Raw genomic sequence first — 20,115 nt, forward strand, 5'->3', positions numbered from 1 at the left:
ATATTTGGATTAGGTTTGGACTTAAGATTATTTCTAAAATTGTAAAAGGTTGATTCCATGGGGCTTACTTGCGGCTAACTCACAGCTTCCGAGCCCTGATAATATGCTTAAAGAAATCTGTAAAATTAAATTGCTTAAAACCTTAAGTTGATATACCTACAGTACGTATGGTCTAATGTAAAATATTCAACAAAATACCCAATTTAAAGTTGTTTCAATTATTAACAGGATTCGACGGTGGTTTGGATCAAAGATTTCAACTAGGTTCGTATTTTTACTGCAGTATCATCTCTTTAAGTCTTATGTGTTTTCTTTTTGGTTAGTTGTTTGAAAGTTAAATTTTGTGCTGTTTTTTTACCAAGTGCTTTAAAAAACACTTAATATTATGATTTAAAAAACAATTTTAGAACAGTTGATTTAAAGGTTATTGTTTACATGTAATATTTTTTTGCTTTCTCAACTTGTAATGCTAAAGAAAGAGCAAAAAATATTACCATTACTTACTGAGGATAATCATTAGATGAATTAAACAAGGATAAAATCATCCAGAGGTTGCACAGTTCAAACAAATCATGGATAGACAAATGGACAAAGTTAGTTATAGAGCAGATGTTCAAAAGTCATCTTAAATTTTTTTTTATTTTACTATCCACGGAAATCTGTCTATAATACGATGCGATACATAACTATTCCTTTATTTTTCAGAAATAGTTCAAAGTGAGGGAGATGGAATGACTCTGATAAACCAATCCTCTACGTTGCCACAATTTTCTCTAGGTAACCTAATTTATACATTCTTTTAATTTTTATATAAGGGTAACTCACAAACAAAATATGAATTTTATACATTTATTAAGACATTACAAATTGTTTTGAAAATGTTTGCTCTCTTTTTTGGATATCTTTTTGGAGATGAACTGAAATTTAATTTTCGAATATGTACACAGTTTTTATACAACTTTTTTTGGAAGTTTGAAGCTTTTTTAAGCTAGTAGTAAATATTGAGATAGGATGAGGAAACACCGTGGAAACTGTGTACACATTCGGAAATTAAGTTTCAGTTCATCTTTTTGAACATATGGGTGGCAGTTATCCCGTAGTCCGAAAAGGTACTCAAGTATACAATAAAGTACATTTGGAAATAACCAATAAAATTTGAATTAATGTTTGATTTTTTAAAGTCAATAGTTTTAAATATGTTTGTTACGTTTCAATAAATTATCTTCCAGTTGTTGCCATAACAATTTTAACAGACTAAAAAATCATTATAAAGTTCAGTAATGAAAAAAAATATTGTTAATGACAAATTTGACAAGAATTTTTTATTAAATTTTTCATCTTTTACCTCTAGTGTAATCTCTATGTCTCTTGTAAAGAAGAGATTGTAAGACTCTAGGTTGAGTGATGACCTAAATTTAATAAATAACATATTTATGGTGTAACACCATTACCGTGTAAAAAAAATTGTTAATCATTAGAATATTCTATTAATACAACACTAAAAAAATTTAAATTTGCTTATAATCCAATTTTAAATAAGTTTTACTGCTATTTAATACACTAGCGGCTACGCCTAGTGGCATTTAAATGTTTTTTTTTTATTTTAAATATCTAATTTGAGAAATAATTTGTCTATGTTATCAGCTGTTAAATTCATGTCTCTACGCAGCGCGACTACGCTAGCGACACTATGCCGCGGAAATATTTTTTTTTTCGATTTCATTGTGATTTCTCTTGTGAGGGTGGTGGTACCCTCCCCCAAAATAGTTATAAACCTTCCCGGGACCTATGAGAAGCTACCCTGTTAAGGAGAACTTGATCGGTTCAGAGGTTAGCGAGATCCTTCGGTACAGACACACAGACAAACAGACAAACATGCTGTTACTTTAGTATAAGGATATAAAATCAGTATAACTCACAAATACAACAAAAAAATAATAGAATAACAAAAGCAATAGTTGTATATTTCATTTTTAAGTAATTTTCTAAAATGCATTTGTTAATGAATTAAAAAATATGAGAAAATAAGAGGGAAATTATTGACTTTTACCCCTCCTAATATTCTACAGCTAAGCTACTATACTAGCTATTTATTATATCACATATTGTTTTGATCTGGGGGGGGGGGTTAATTTATCACCCATTACCTTATCTCTGTATCCAAGGGTGTGCATAAACTTCTGCATATGTACAACATAATTATATAATCATAAAAGATAATTTAAAACAACAAAAACTACCCTCTCCAGACTTTGAAATCACCAATAAATATTATTTTGCGGTATCTTAAGGGATATGACAGTGGGCGATAATTAGTTCATAATTAATTAGGGAAAAAGTAACTAATTTTGTATTTTAGTATTATTTTTTGCAAAGTTTGGATACTCTTATAGAAGTTTGGGTTATTAAAATGATTTATATTTAAATTCCCTTCTATACCTAATATTGCGTCGTTTTGCGAATATGAAAATGTTGCGCATATGTGATATACTATGCGGAAATTAATATACAGCAATGCTTGGACTTGAGATTAAATCAGTGGGATACCAGACATACACAGATTACTTCAGATACACCCACAACACGTGCACAGGAATCCGGAAATTATTATTTTAACATTTATAGAAATGATTACCTGGTTAGAAAATACCAAAAATAATATATACAAATTGGCCTGTAAAGTACACTGTCACTAATACCCAAAGTTTTATATACTCGTTATCTTATTTGTTGGCTACATCACTTTAGGTACTTTTATTGAATTTTGATAGGCTGGTTTTTTAAACTAGAAGTGTCTAATCCTTTCAACCATAAATTTTAATCTATTAAAGGGGAAATTTTGTTGATTATCGTTGGTGATGTAAATTAATGTATCGTCAATTGTTATCCCTTTAAATCCATATTAAACAATGCAAGAAACTTGTGAAGTACCAACATTTTAAAAATTGATTCAGTCAATTGTTTCTTTCATACCTTAACTTTTTCGTATCTTTAACGTAAAAAAACATGAAAAACATAAAAATTCAAACATTAAATGACAATTCTTCTTATAATGTCGGTCAAAATAATGAAATATTAAGGAAAAAGAGGATGAAAAAGAATGAAAAAATAGGAAAAACGAGACTTTATTTGATGTATGAGAGATAAACCAGGTTTTGATGTGTTTTATTTATGTCTGTGTATGTTTGTGTATTTGAAATGGTCAAAGATAGAGAAAATAAGGATGACAACATCCATAAGTAGGGAAGCATAATAAATATTGGATGGGAATGCGGACAACTTAACAAGGAGTTTTAAAAAGCAATTAAAATAGGGGTCAAACGTATTAGTCCCAAACGTCAGAGTGGACAACCGCAGGAGTGAACACTTAACCTAACCTAATCTATTATAAACCATCTAATGCGTTTTTTAAATGCCTAACCCCTGCGGGGGGCTTATTTGTATATTCATATTTTAACCTAACCTAATATGTATAGAAATAATTAAATTAATATTTTAACACTCCTACGTCTGTCCACTCCGACGTTTGAGACTTCTGCGTTTGACCTGGAACCAGAATAAAATAAAATAAAATAATCATGGAACCTTTCTCACGTATTTTAAATTTTCTATTATTTTTTTATTTATTTTGTAATCATTTACATACTGAAAGCTCATTTGTATAAGGAATCTTTACATAAAATTCAGCATTCGATCTTGAATTAATTCCTGTTGAGAGATTCACATTACCCCTATGGCATTATGGGCTGACTAACAGACTGACAGACAAAGTTAATTATCGAAAACTTTGCTTCTAAAAATCATTTTGTATATATGACTTAACTAAAAATACTTAAATGTTAAAGAACAATTCCACTTTATTCAAGAGTAGTGGTTTCGCCCCTAGCCTCTAGCATCAAGAGGTGATGGGAAGTCCATCCTCCTATATCGTTCTTTAAGCTTTACAAAAAAAATCAGCTAATCAAAGTTACTTTCTGGCTCAATTTTTTGCAAATATTTTTTGCTATCCTGTAATTTTGTGCATATTTTAACATGTAAACTTTATAAAAAATATATAAAAAAAAATAATAAAATGGGGGGGAGGGGCGGGTTGCCATCTAGCAGAAAATCAAATCTATTATTGGGTCTAAACTGTGTATGACAAGGTATGTGTTTTTTTTATCTTATTGCCATTTTGGACGTTTTTTTTTGTGATTTGAGCGTTAAAATGTGATTTTTTGAAAAGCTTATATTTTCACTTTTTTACAGCACAAAAATGTGTTTGTGTGATTTGGTGTAAAAATGTTTGTGTGTGTGTTACTGTTTGTGTTTGGTATGTAATCCAGGAATCTGAAGGGATAAGACAATGGTCGATAAATTGATTTACATCCAAAATATACAAAATTGCACTTTCTGTACAAGCTCTCACCTAATGAACTAACAAATCAAAATTCAACAAAAAGTCCTCAAAGTTGTTAAGCCAACGAACACGAAAACATTATAAAAAACTGTGGGGACTAGTGAAATAACCAGCCCATTGTTCCCTCCCTGCCAGTATGTAATCACATCTAAATTGGGCTGAATAAGATTGATGTTGTGAGCGAGGGGGAGAATAATTCATTTCTCTGCCACCTAACGTGACAACTTAGAGCAATATTCTGACGTGTGGGCTGCTCCCGCATTTACGCAAATAAATTTGACAATCTAGGGTTGCTGGGAGATTCCCGCATGCCCTTATAAAATGTTTCTCCAAGCTAGCTAATAGAACGATACTCCCCATCCACCCCCACCTTTCAATTATGACTTGCTATATTTGTCAATTATCCGTTGTTAAGACAGGTTATAAATGGAAGTTCCTGTATCTTTTTTTTTAGGTTCAGTAGGCTCTGAGAAGGCTGTGGTTAAATCAAACTGCTGAAAGTATAAATCATGTGTAATGATAATATTAAAAGAAATAAGATTTCAGATGCTTCTACCCTTGCCTTTAAATAGACCAGCGAATTAATATTTCTAGCGGGGGGTTTACTCTAATAGGTTACTTTCCAAGCATGGCACTTTTAACCCTTACTTATCCTAACCTAAAAAAAGAATAATTATCAAAAATTCATTTATTTAATCAGAAAAACATTTAATTAAATTTTTAATGTTTTTTTTTGTAAAATATGTTGCATTATGTATAAAATATATTATACCATGTTTAAGAAAATTGATAAGGTTAAATATTAGCTATTTAGCTTTAACAATATTTAAATATTTAGAATTTTTATTGGCACACACACATATCAAAATATCTCCTCTACTAACATACAAATTAAATATATAATACAAATATAAAATATATACAGTGAGATTTTATAACTTTTTAGCTATTTTAGGATAAAATAAATCTTATAACATTAATAAGTAACAATAAAAACAAAAAAAGTGTTTTTTTTTAATTGTAAAATAATAATAATTTTACTAAAACAAGAATGACAATATCCATAAAAGCGAAGCTCTGAAACAGTAGGACAAACGTACATTAACACTTGTCTTGTATAGTGTCAGAACTGAATAATCAGAATATAATTGAATAAGAGTCAAAGCAAAATTGTGAGGAAATTTGTTGAAAAACTTCGTAATACAGGATAATGTTTATGGACATACTTACATTTTAAGGACTTGATTATAGAGTTGTTTTGCTTATAATATTGTACTTTGTTATCCCAGGAATCAGTATACCAAAAATCATATCAATTAGATAATTAGATCACATAAAAATGTGTTGTTAAAAAAGTAAGAAATCAACATGTTTAAAATGGACGTACGGACATTCAGGTAAAGTTTGAAATCGATAGGACAATTCTGACATGCCTAAATTACCTAAAAAAGCTATCTATCTCGGATAATTATAGAAAAGCTTCGCTTTTAATAACTAAAAAGAGACAGATTAATATCCCCTGATTCTCATTCATACTGAAATAAATTCTTGAATTATACAGACAATTTTAAACAAAAATTAAAATAAAATCATATGATTAGTAAACGTTTTCATTTTGATACCCGCGGAACGCTGTACGATACGATCAATAACTATTCTCGTATTCATTCAAATCCGGTGGATAGGAACCGGTTCTCATCTATACGAAAAAACTATCTCTAGCATCGTATTATATCCAGTTTTCTACGAATATGAAAATGTACAATCATAAGATTAAAACTAGTTTTTTTAGCTAGTGCCTTCGGCACCTCGTGGCTAAAAAAACTAGTTATTTTCTTAATTTAAAAAATAAAAAAATGTGTTTTTTTTTTATTTCAGGAAAAGTTGATACTGGAAAAACTGCACTGTCAGTTTATGTTTATGCTTTCAACAGGAAAATAAATATTTAAAAAATACGAAAAATACATATTTTTGACGAAGCCCATTTTGTTCCGAATTTGTATCACTTTTGAAAAGTGCGACTCCAGTTACGTCATATTTTTCTTTCCCGAAAAAGGGAAGGGGGAAAGAAAAAAAGGGAAGGGGGGAAGAAAAAAAGGGAAGGGGGGAAGAAAAAAGAGATGAGAGCAAAGGGGGTTTTCCCCATCTCTTTTGAAGAGATTTTCTTCCCTTTTTCGGGAAAGAAAAATATGACGTAACTGGAGTCGCACTTTTCAAAAGTGATACAAATTCGGAACAAAATGGGCTTCGTCCATATTTTTATGTTAAAAAAAAGACTAATATAATCCAGGGATCTAAAGGGATAAGACAATGGCCGATTTATTGATGTACAATACATTCCTAATAATGATACCAAAATAATCTTAAGTAGGTTACAATTATTGGTTAAAATGTATGTAAAATCAACTTAATGAACCAACCAATCAAAATGTAACAACAGTCCCTAATGTTGTTGAGACAACCAAAAATAAACTTTGGAGACTAGTGTAATAAACAGCCCATCCCTTCCTAAACCATATCACTTCTATTATTTTGATTAAAATTTTCTCCTTAGGCTTAATGAGTGGGTGATTTAACATTAAATTAAAATATAACTTACAATATCGGTGAAATGACAAAAATTTAAATTAAATAAATTTTCAAAACTACAATTTCAATTCAGTTACATTAAAGAATATATTTTCTATTATGGCTTCGAAACCTATTAATATCTGCTGGATTAGAACCGGTTCTTGGCAATACTGAAAAATCATGTATAGCATCGTATTACAGACAATTTTCCACGAATACTAAAAAAACATATTATAAATAATAGTTTTGTTAGCACCGAGGGGTGTTTTAATAATTTCCATTCAATATCTAAGGAAAGCTGTCTATAATACTATGCGATAAATAACTATTATTTTATGAAATTTTTCCTTATTTCTTTCCGTATCAAGGTTTTTTATAAACAATAAATAATGAAACAAGGATGACAAGATCCATAAGTAGCGAAGCACAAATAATCATGGATGGACCAACGGACAATCTGGGTTATAGAACAGAAGTTTAAATCATTTTTAAAATCATGAAAACTTTCAAGAAAATAAGTATCTTTGTCTGATTTGAAGCATTACCGAGACATACAGATGGACCAAGTAAATTATATACTGGATGATCATTGGTACAGGATCTTTCCCCATAATAACAGCTGTCTTTCTTAGATAAAGGGTGTTAAAAAAATAACCGATCGCTCACAATTTGAACCACCATAAGTACTTCAAATCTTGGAGATAGACTCCATAATGATAAGAGTTTTTGATGGGGCATGTAAAGACCTTTCTTTAGACACCTTAACAAGGTTTCTAACTCAATCTATGCCAATTTTACATAAAAAAGGCATTCCCATCCAACTTTGAGGCATGACGGCTCTGTCTATTCCTAGTTCTTGATGATTGCCAGGTCTTTCTTTTTTATGCCAAATTGACTAAGATTGTGTTAGAAACCATGTTAAGGTGTCTAAAGAATGGTCTTCACATGCCCCATCAAAAACTCCAAACATTATGGGGTCTATCTACAAGATTTTAAGTACTTATGGTGGTTCAAATTGTCAGCGATTGGTTTTTAAAAAGACAAATTTGTAATAAAATATGCACTTTCGGCGTAGGGCAAATTTCTCTGCAAGGGCTAGGTCTTAAGCTCTAGGGCTCTGGAAGGGTGAGTAGATTCAAAATCCAATATTGTTTTCTCATTGTCATTGCTTGGGCATGAATTGTATTATTTTTTATTAGTTTTGGACCAAAACTGTAAGGTTTATATTGAAAAAAGTGAAGCGATTGGTTTTTATTTTAACACCCTTTAGCAGTCGAGAAAATCACTTTTCTCTCATAGATATACAGACGTACGTATTACAGACAAATTAAATTAAAGAGTAGCTTTACTTCTAAAACACATATGGTATATTAAAAGTAATGATATGTATATTTTTGGATAAATAAATAAAAAGTTGGAATAATGAAGCCACTTTCTACTAAGGTATGATAGTATGTCCTTTTGGCTGTCTATTTCAAACGATAATTATCTTGCAGAAAGTTAACATTGATGTATCGGGTTCGAGTGTAGGCTACTCCACAGCATACTAAAGACTGTTATGTCAAGAGCGTGCCCTAAATGTTTAGAATAGGGGGAATGTCTTTGTCCATAAGCAGGCACAACCCATCACCATGTACAGTTAGGACTTCCAGGCAAAAGCCCTTTATCAAAGGGTTAGTTTTCTACAATAGTCTAAATGAGAAAATATTTTTTTAACCTTCTTATTTACTTTTTCCCGTCTCTCTGAGAAAAAAAACAGGCCTACATGTTAATGATTGAATAATGCTATTATTAATAGTTTTATATATTATAAGTAGCGAAGCTACTATATGAATCAAAATGTCAGTCAGTCCACCAGTTCGTGGAAACTCTAGGGAGGATTGTAATTTATCTAACGCTATTCAAGGTAGATAGTCAATACTTTCGTTTAGATTTCCCAATTAATGAGTAATTGCAATATGAATGAATATCCGTTTGTCAGATGTCTATTTCCTTTACAAAGTAGTAAGAATTTTTGTATGTAGCGAAGGATCTCGCTAACCGCAAAACCGATATGATCCTCCTTTATAGTGAAGCTTCTTATAGGTCGCAGGATGGTTTTCCATATCCTTTTATATATGTTGTCATCCTTGTTTATATTATTAACATAAATAATATAAAGCATTTATTCTTTATTATACATGTATGTAACATATTCATTAGTTGTATAACAAAAGAAGGTAACATGGCGGGCTAAGGGCTCCTCGCAGGGATTATCCCTTCCATAATTGAATATTTGACCATTACTTATAATTTTAAGTTAATTGTCAGAATTAGAAAAGTGGTGACGAATGCTAATTTTTTATCGACATGCTTATATTTTTATTTTGACATAACGGCATATAATTTAACTTGAGTTCTCTAAGGCACTTAAAGGAAAGGGTTTGGGGAAACCATTTACGTTTAATTTTGAAATGAAAAAGTAAAATAAAATTGGGTGGTGGTTCTAGAGTGATTTATTTTGGGAAGGTGATGGTACCCTCCACAAAAATAGTTATAAACCTTTTTTGACCTGTGGAAAGATTTACTGTAAATGGAAAACATGGGTTTTCCAAATTCTTGAGTACACACAAACTGACAGCATGTTACTTTTATGATAGGACAAATTTTGAAGGGATTCAAATATTGAATATTTATTACTGCAGTAAGGGAATGTCAGAAAAGATTTTGCTGCCGCTGTTTAAGAATGACGCTTCCCTGGAAAATGGACCCATCACTAGGGCAGCTAAAAACACTGATTTGACTAAGGTAACTGTGTTTTATTTTTATTTAGTTTTCCATCGGTCTGTCCGTTTGTCCGTCCATTATGTCATGGAGAATGTTTCTTAATATTAAATTTTGGTTATCTAACTTATTTGGTTCGTCCGTCTGTAGGTCATGACACAAAAGACATTTATGTGCTAAAAAGCATATATATGTTAATGCATCCATGATTTTTTGTACTTTTTTACTTTTTTGGATACTGTCGTTCTTGCTTACATAACAGTATTAGTTCCTTATTTCTTTTCTATTTTTTACCTCTCTATTTCTCTATCTATTTTACTCTCTCCTTCACTCTCTTTTATGTCAATTTGAATTTGAATTATAAACAGCGAAAAGAATCCGTAAAGGTGTGTGTTTTAAGGCTTAAAAATAGTAGTAGAACGATAATATTCACTAAATATGTGTATTTCTTATTGAAAAGAACTATAGACATTTTTTTAAAAAGTTAACATAAATGTTTATCGTTCTACTATTGTTTTTAACTTAAAACACATAACTTTTACGGATTCTACCAGAAACCTACCACTCTCTTTATTAATCAAATCTACACGTTTTACAATCTTTTCAGGATGAATCACGGCGCGAGGGTAAGAATGGACAGGACAGCCTGATCAACATAATCCTTGGAGTATCAGCGGCCCTAGCTTTTGTCATTCTTATCATTATCATCACTATGACTGTCAAGTGTGGCAGAACTACGAACAGGTATGGAGATTAGGTTATTTGATGGCTAATAAAAAGCTCTGCAGGGTTTACAAGTAGAAAAGTGCTGCCGCTAATATTCCGAAAGAAAATCGACGTTTTTAATCTTTAAAATCAGCTGGATGTCTAAACCTGTTCTCAATATAGAAAATCAACAAATTGTGTAATATATTTTTTAAAAAGAGTTTTGAGTGAGATGTATTAGATCCCTTATATTGTCTATCATCAATGGGGATGTAAATAAATTTATCATCCATTGTCTTATCCCTTAAAACGCTAAATATTCCAGTTGGCCAGCACGAGATGGAAGTGGGACAAATTCACCGGATTTCCTGGTCAATACTGACACCATCACAATAGGTAATTTTTAATCCTTACATAAAAGTAGCAAGATGTCTATCTGTGTGTATGTCTGTCTGTGAGCGTGTACCGAAGGATCTCTTTAACCTAAGTCCTTGAAACTTTAATGGGAGGTTTATAACTATTTTTAAGGAAGGTACAACCACCCTTCAAATTGAAATTGTCCATAGGGAAAATGACTAAATCATTGGGATAAAATTTGAGTATTAACCCAAAACAGGTTAGGACGTCCAGACAACGGTCGAGCAATCAAATGTTTGGTTGTCTGAAGAGTGTTTGACATATAATCACACTCATCATTAAGCGAGACATGGTTCAGTGATACATTAAAAGATCTCGTGGTGTATCCCGTGTCCTTTATAGTCTATCCAAGGCTAAAATTGACGAACCCCAAACTGTCCCACTTTGAGAAAGACGATTCCAGTGACGTCATTTACGTTTCGGGAAAGAAAAAGGGAAGGGGGAAGAAAATCTCTTCAAAAGAGATGGGAGAAAAGGGAAGAGATTTTCTTCCCCCCTTCCCTAAACGTATATGACGTCACTGGAATCGTCTTTCTCAAAGTGGGACAGTTTGGGGTTCGTCCTAAAATTTGAGCTTAAAATGAGTTAATTGTGTGTTTCTAAGTAGGGGATGGAGATTTCGTAGCGCCAGGCAGGTCAATCTACAGTTCCAGAACCACCATAACCTCACCCTCACTTACCTCCAGTAATTCCAGGTAATTTTGTTAATCATCATTGGGAATGCGTGTTAAGTACGCCCATTGTTGTATCCCTTTAGATCCGCGATATACAGGGTGCGCCACATATCTAGGGACTTTTTAAAAACGGCCATAGCGTCAAAAATACTTGACCAATCAGGACGTTTGACCCCACTATAAAAAGCTTAGGTAATGACCTTTTAGCACAAAAAATCTTTGGGCGAAGATGGGCTCGTACTCCGAGCTGGCCGCGCTTATGTTCAACAAGGCAGATTCGAGGTGCGCCGGTGGTATAATCTGGATTCTCAACTAGGGCCCACTAAATCGGACCTCAGCCCATCTGTAGATGAGCTAGAGTTATGCAACTTGCTGGGGATACTGTTAGATACATAAGCAAGACACTAGAAAAGACTACAGCTCTTTATCTAAGATGGCTTGGCTTTAGTACTCCGGCAAAGTGAAACGTGGCAGATTTAAAGATGTCAAAAACGTCAAAAATTGTGTAAAATCGTGAAAATTTCTCGTTTCTCGACGTCAGAGACCCATATGAAACTTAAAACTCATTTTAGACTATAAATTGCGCTGACAACCCTAGATGAATCTTCCTGCCATTTCCAAAAAGGTATAGAACGTCGTTCTAGCTCAACTGTGGTCCAAATAAGAGCCTCCGTGTCAAAGGGTAGCTTGAAAGTTGGGTGAATTTGGATCCTGCGGTTACTCACATTCCTAAGTAAATGGGGCCTCCCAGCAGCCCGATCTTAATTCAATGGACTTTTGGACCTTGGGCTACTTTGAAGCATGCACCAATAGACGTACCCATACCATAAAGACCTCCCTCATTGCCACTATCAAGGAGAACTTCGCCAGCTTGGACAGTTACATTCTGACCTTGGCCTGCCGGCGGTTGAGGAGGCGGGTAGAGGCGGTGATTGATGCTGGCGGCGATTTTATTCAATGATCTAATAGTCATATACATAATTTGCTCCCCAGTTTTTAAAATTTAATAAAATCTTTAAAATTGACGATTTTATGTTCATTTGTTTACAATTTAGAAAAAGTCCCTAGATATGTGGCGCACCCTATATCTATAACACAAAGTAGATTGATGTCTATCCGTCTGTCTGTCCGTCCGTCCCTTAAGATCTCGGTAACCACTGAACCGATCGGATTCTACTCTTTATAGGGTATATACCTACTGTTCCTGTGGTGGTTTTAAGATATTTTCTTGGGGGGTGGGACACCCCCACCCCCCCCAAAAAAAAAAAATTTAAAATCACCCCCAATTTTTTTCTTCTTTTTTTCCCCCCATTTTTTTTGTTATAGGGAAGTATCAGTAGTACTCATTTTTAAAAAAAAAAAAATTTTAATTACTTCTTAGGGCAAAGCCCCTAGAGGCTAGGGGCGATGCTGCTAGTTCTCATATAATGTACAGCACATAATCATAAATTTCCTTCTCAAAACATTTATGTAATTAACAAAATTTAATCGCAATTTAAAATTTTAAATTAATCAGAGTATAAATTTTAAAAAAAGAAAATTTAAAAGAGTTTAGATATTTTATATTTGCAAAATTTTAATGAATGCCAATTGTGACTTTATAAATATTTTAGCAGCTTTGATTGTTATCTAAAATTGATTTGAAGATTTTATTATTTTGATAAATTAAAGCAAGTCTATGACTTACTGTTACTGTTTCGTTTTATAGTTGGATATGAATTGAAAGCATATCTTCTCTAGTAGTAAGGTCATTCACTAGGTCCGTCCATAACCGATATCATAGGCATGTCCTATTGCTATTAAACTTTTCAATAACGATAATGTCTTCATAAATTAAGCACAAATTAGAAAGCGTAGCAACTCTTTAATCATTACCAGAAAGTCTGTATGTCCATCTTTAACATGACCATTTTTGATTTTAATAAATAATACAATCATTCAATTCACCTGATTTTTTTATATTGATTCCTATGACCATTAGGTATGATGTTATTAGTGAGTTTGTGAATTATTTCGAATTTTTAAACAAGGATGACAACATCCATAAAAGCGAAGCACTGAAATGGTATGACAAACGAATATTGACATTGAAAACTGCTTGTTTATGGACATACTTACATTTTAGGACTTGATTATAGAGTTGCTTCGCTTAAATATTGTTCTTTGTTGTCCCAGGAATCAATATACCAAAAATCAGATAAAATGGATAATTACATCACATAAAAATTTGTTTTTTAAAAAGTAGAAAACTCAACTTGTTTAAAATGGACTTACGGACATTCTGGTAATAATTAAAGAGTTGCTACGCTTTCTAAATTGTACTACCACAGGAATCACCATGCAAAGTTTGAAATCGATAGGACAATTCTAACGTGCATAAATTAACTAATAAAAGCTATCTATCTCAGACGGACGGACGGACAGACGTACGGACCGACCCTAATTATAGAAAAGCTTCGCTTTTAATAATGTTGAATAATAAATAAATTCTTACTCTTATTTTATTCCTTTATCTGTCTTGTCTTAAGCTTTTTATGGTGCCCATAAAAAATGTCATACTGGCCTGCCATTGGTCAATTAAAATGTATACTGGCCGGCCATTGGTCATTTAGCCTGTCTATTGGAAGCTCTAAAAGTGCCAAAAAATGAGCCGTGTGGCGTCATAAAAATGAAAGATGAGAGGATAAGTGAGAAAGGAAACTCCTTAAAAAGAGATGGATCTATTGACGTAACACGGCTCATTTTTTCGGACACTTTGAGCTTCTGTCTATTGGCCTATCAATGGTCTTTCATTAAGCTGCGTTTTTAAGGATATCAAAAATTTCTCTAAATAAAATAATGTTTTTTAGAACTCTGAGCTTACCTAACCGGGGTTCTGCAGGGGTATTAACCCTCCATTCCTTGCCCCCTCCGCCTCCACCTGTTCCTAAACGACATGGCAGCTTGTTGGTAAGTTTATATTTTTACAGGGAAGGGACATTGGACTTTAATTTACATAGTAGCCAAAGTTTTATAACTACGGTATCTTATTCTTTGCTTATTGAATTTCTATTATTTGGTTCCAAAGTTATAGTGTTCAAATACGTCATAATTTACTGAAGCAGTAATTTTGGATATTTTTTTTGAGGGGGGAGGCCCGGGTACCACCACAATAACAAGAAATCAACCCTATATGGGGACCTACTCTTGTTTTTTTTTGTCATTTTAAAACTAAAAGTGAAAGTGAACCTTACCCCCAATCTTATTACCCAAGTGGTACTAGAGCTCTCTGGGGGCGTAGCCGCTGGGAAATAAATAATAATAGCAATAGGGTTAATCTAACAAGGACGTGCTTTACATGGTTAACATACCCCTTCGAAAGGGCCACCCTAGTCCCAAAAGAATGTTTTGTATTTCCTATAAAGAAATTGTTATATCAAACACTTTGGACAAGTCAAACTGTCTCAAATTATTCCTTATATTTAATCATAATAACATATTTGGAATTTGCTATAAATCAAGTTCTACAGTTACAGTTAAGAGTACCTTCAAAAGTACTAAAATATATTGTAGATAACATTATCCGCAAGTAGTGAAGCGCATTATTTCAATTAAGTTTTTCTCTTGTTTCTTTCATACTTTATGTAAGGTTAGGTTATGTTTTATAAGGTACTTGAATATACCTAACATTATTATGACCCCACTGCAGAGGTTATGCCTCTCTTTCGAATTATTTCAAATATAATTTAGTGCTTGATAAATAAAAAATAGACCAAATAGAAAAACGTATTCGAAAGAATTTTCATATCTTAAGTCCATTCACCTATAAACCGCACGGACAGAATGATATAGTAAGTAAGTTAATCACTAGCTTGAAGCTTCGCTTATACAAATTTTATAAGTGTTTCAAAATCATAGATTTGCTTTTAATTTTAGTGTATCAAGAATTTAATTGAACGAAATTTAACTTTTATGAAATTTTTTTTTATAAAAGAATACTATTTTAATTAGAAAATTTGCTAAACTTTTCTTGATAAATCGTCTAAAATTTTCAGTTTATAAAGAGTAATAGATCTTTAAGCAAAACTTTTCTAACTTACTAGCATATACGCACATATAGGCCTCTAGGGGCACTCGAGACTGTTTTTTGTCTTTAAATGAATTCTCTTGGGAGGTTAATTTAAGGTACCATTCAACTTCTTTCATTGAACATATTAGAAGCCACATTGGAAGAAGAACCATAACAGACCAGCAGTAGCGAGATCCTTTAGTACAAACACACAGGACGCACATCCTGTTACTTTTATGTAATGATTTCTTGTTACAGGTAGATGATTTAACGTGTACAGAGTTACCTCCTCCCCCCGAGTGGGCTTCAGGGCCCCCACTCCCGCCCCCGGATTCTTTCTTCACCCTCCCCAGAAAAGAGCCTTCCAGCAAACCTTCGGGCCAGAGGTAAGTCAAGTTTATCATTGTATTATAGACAGCTTTCCGCGGGTATTGAAATGAAAAATTATAAGATTAAAACCAAGTTCTTCAGCCTTGAGGGACCGAAGCCTAGGGCTATCAAAACTGGTATTAATTTTATTTTAATATGCATTAAAAATTTTATGTAATACGTTGGCATACATTATTTTTCAGTATGGCTAGAAATCGGTTCTAACCCAGCGAATATTAAGCGGTTTCGATGCCCTACTGAAAATCAAATTCTCACCTAGTCTGTGACAGACAAAGCAACTTACGGTGTAATAATTTCGATAATAAAAAGTAATTCGCAATGAAGAATCAAACTTGGTAAAACATCAGACGAAGTAACCCTTGTCTACCTTTAATTAAAATATAACTAACTGATGGACGGAATACCCTAATTACAGAAAAACTTCGCTTTTCCAAATCTTCATTAATTTTGACATTAAATCAGTGATCCTCAATCGGCAATTAAATTTGTTTTTCATGTTCAGAGTGAGAAATAAGACAGAAAAATTGTAGTAATTTGATTTTTAGTAATTAGAGGATAGTTGTTATTTTTTGCAACTAGTATTTTACTCAGTTAATGGGATTAATTGGTTTGATGTATTAAAGAGATTTTTGTTAAGAAATTATGCTAAAAGTCATTACCTAGTATTAATTAATTTAAACATAACATTCAAATTGTTTGGGGTATTTATTCAAAGATATCAAAGACAGTGTCATGTTTGACGCAATAAAAATACGTCTAAAAGGGAGGGATGAGAGGAGAAGTGGAAAAGGAAGTCCCTAAAAAAGAGATGGATTTAGACGTATTTTTGACGTCATGCATGACATTTTCCAGCGTTCATACCTATATTTTATGACTTTAATTTAAGCATTGCCTACAAAGACAAACATATTAAATAGTAGGGTCCAATAACACTCACAATGACGGCCAAAAGGGGGTTTTTGAGTTGATTATATAGAGGGGTGTATCGTGCCCCATAACTAAAAAATTACACGCCCCTTTTTTTCTGTATTACACCCGGCACATTATTTACGAAAAAAAAACATTTTTCTGCATGAGGTCTCAGATTTTGATAAAAACTTCCAGTCCCCTTCATTTGGTCATAAAACTAAGGGCTGGGTGATTTTTAACCAAATTTGGACACCTGAGAAATTTTTGAAACACCCTGTAAAAGTGATTTTTGCGTCTGTAGAGCTAAAAATTGGTCCAAATTGATCTGTATCTATATGACTGTTTTAGGTAACTTTAAAAAAGAAAAAAAATTTAAAAAAAACAAAAAAAATTTTCTCATTTTTTTGAAAATACAGGGTGTCCAAAAAATATAAAAATTGTAATCTGGTCAGAAAACACTATGGCCGAACATACTTAGATACTTTGTATGCTAATTTGAAAAAAATAATCAATTTGGACCAATTTTTAGCTCTACAGACGCAAAAATCACTTTTACAGGGTGTTTCAAAAATTTCTCAGGTGTCCAAATTTGGAGTGCCCACGCCAAATTTACTTCATATGTGTTCTAAAATGGATGATATTCACTCTCAAGGCAAAAAATGGGCAAAATTCGTTTCCTCACAGTGTCAAAAGTTTAAAAAACATGTTTTGATATTTTTCTTGGGACACCCTGTAATTCATGATTTTTGTGATTTTAAAGACAAATTCTATATTGTACCAATCTGGGGGATTAATTTAATATATAAAACATGTATGTAAGTTGAAAATTAATGTAAAAATTTTAAACTTGAAAATCATGAAAAAATGCCTTTTTTCATTGTGAAAACACCACAGTGAGAAAATGCGCGAAAAATCGGACTTTAAATGGATTAAAAAGGTTAAAAATCACCCAGCCCTTAGTTTTATGACCAAATGAAGGGGACTGGAAGTTTTCATCAAAATCTGAGACCTCATGCAGAAAAATTTTTTTTTCGTAAATAATGAGCCGACCCCTAAAGTTTTTATTAGTGCATCTTACATATAATTATACTTGTTTTAGGTCTGTAACGTTTAGCAGTAGATCTCCTCAGCATAGAACAAATCTAGATAGAAAGAAATCTAATTCATCTCATGTTGAGAGTATTGTGTAAAAAAACTTTTGTCCCTTCGAGGCATCGGGGGAAAATGTCATGCGGAAAAAGTGTCATAAAAATCAGCTGATCTATGATAAAAGTTTTGAAACTTTATCATACATTACCTACAAAAGTTAATAATGTTTTATATCAAAGTATCATTATCAAATTATTAATTAAAAACAAATTAAAAATTATATCTTTCTATAAGTATACAATATATGCTCATGATTCAATTTTGACTGTACCACTATGTAATGTTTTTTTTTTGTAATTTATGTTGCAAAAATTTTCTAAGGGTCCTATGGTTTGGTTGGTTTATCTGTAAAACACTTCTTTAGCTTGATAAGGGCAAGATCACTTTTAGAAACAAAGAAAGAAAATAATCAATGGGAAGTAAAAAATAAGCACACAAAGAATAAAAAAATTAAGTAAAAAAGTATTTTATTTAAAAAACATTGCTACTGTTTCACAAAATGCCACTAAATTTAACAAGTTGAATATTTAAATAACAAAAACTATTTTATTTATTCATATTCCTTAGACTGGGTTTTAAAACTTGATGTTATATAAATGCACAGAAAATAATAAAACAATGATGGCAACATTAATAGTAATAAACTAAATAATTATATAAGAGTAATACAGGGATCTAAAGGGGTAAGACATAAGCCGATAAATATATATACATCCCCAATGATGATCCACAAAATCACAAATTTCTTTAGATAACAATTAGCGGTTGAAAAGTTTGGACACTCAACTTAATGAATTAAACAATAAAAAGTCCCCAAAGTTGTTAAGCTAAAGAATAAGAAAACGTCATTAAAAAACTTTGGGGACTAGTGTCTGCTCCCTTCCTGGGAAGCACATGTGTTTCATGGCATTTATATTAAATATTAGCTAAGAAAATAAAATTTTCCACAAAACACTATTTACACACATACAGACTTTTGTCATTATATTTCAGATTCGCTACTTAAAACAACATGTATGTATATATTTAAATTGCAAAAATAAGCGTATTTTTATCTAGCAGCAGTAAAGTGCTTTTTGCAAAAAAATGTATTATTTTCGAGAAAAACATTAAATATAAATGCATGTTATGTCTGGCATAGTTTTAAGAATAAAACCATTTTGTTTTATAAATAAAACCTGGAACCTTTTTAAGAAAGTAAGAAAATCAAAGAAAGAGGGGACAATGGGCTATTTATTACACTAGTCCCCAAAGTTTTACAATAACGTTCTCTTATTCTTTGGCTTAACAACTTTGGGGACTTTTACTGAATTGTGATTAATTGGGTCATAAAGTTGAGTGTTCAAACGTTTTAATTTTAATCTACAGAAGGGGTAATTTTGTGATTCATCATTGAGGATGTACATCAATTTATCGGCCATTGTATTATTCCTTTAGTAAATAGGTATTTCAAAGGTGAAGGGGTAAGTTCAATATTTTGCATGGAGTGGGGAGGGTAAAAAGTAATGGTTATGATAGAGGAAAGTGGAAGGCACTCATTTTCATAAGATGCCATTTAAATCTGACAGAGAAATAGACCGACCAAAGTAACCTTTAAAGTTGCTTTGCTACTAAAAATTTAATTAATAACTAAATGTTTTATAACCCAAAATAAATTTTGATAATTTTCAAGAAAAAAATCCTAAATTATTTGTTGGTATTAAATGTTTTTATGTCCGTTGTAATGTGGTGATAAAGCTGTGATATATTTTTCTTTTAATAATATTATAAACCATATTAAATACATATATTACTTTTATCTAAATTATTACAAATTAAGCGAAACTTTTAAGCCTTTGAAGAAAATTGGAACCTAGGGTTATCAAGCGAATAAAAAGGTCTAAATGCACAGCTAAATTTGTAAAAAATAAAGACAAAACTAGAATAGTTTTAAAAATAGTCTAAATAAAACTAAAATTTTAGAGGTAATTTTTGATTTTTTTTAGTAGAAAGATAATTTTAGTTTCTCATTTATTCGAGTACTTAAAAGTTTTAATTCATTTATAATTATTTTGGCATTTATAAAATAGAAAAAATCTACAGAATCTTTA

At 31.8% G+C, this 20,115-nt stretch overlaps 1 protein-coding gene across 2 annotated transcripts in view; it reads left to right on the top strand.

Moving 5' to 3' along the window:
- LOC145332476 (protein turtle-like) overlaps nt 1–19,515 on the top strand; it is a 79,528-nt gene extending 60,013 nt beyond the window's left edge. The window contains exons 21-30 of one of the 2 annotated variants that reach the window (XM_080177477.1): nt 226–264; nt 706–777; nt 6,278–6,329; nt 9,652–9,757; nt 10,341–10,477; nt 10,764–10,834; nt 11,460–11,550; nt 14,379–14,478; nt 15,836–15,963; nt 17,976–19,515. In XM_080177477.1, the coding sequence (XP_080033603.1) occupies nt 226–264; nt 706–777; nt 6,278–6,329; nt 9,652–9,757; nt 10,341–10,477; nt 10,764–10,834; nt 11,460–11,550; nt 14,379–14,478; nt 15,836–15,963; nt 17,976–18,066 (887 nt within the window). In that variant the 3' untranslated portion in view covers nt 18,067–19,515. The remainder of the gene's footprint in view (nt 1–225; nt 265–705; nt 778–6,277; nt 6,330–9,651; nt 9,758–10,340; nt 10,478–10,763; nt 10,835–11,459; nt 11,551–14,378; nt 14,479–15,835; nt 15,964–17,975) is intronic. The other variant, XM_080177478.1, reaches the window with a different exon arrangement.
- Nucleotides 19,516–20,115: the final 600 nt, after the last annotated feature.

The sequence above is a fragment of the Acartia tonsa genome, chromosome 11 (assembly GCF_053477335.1).
Source record: "Acartia tonsa isolate MP-2025a chromosome 11, ASM5347733v1, whole genome shotgun sequence".
Taxonomy (NCBI): Eukaryota; Metazoa; Arthropoda; class Copepoda; order Calanoida; family Acartiidae; genus Acartia; species Acartia tonsa.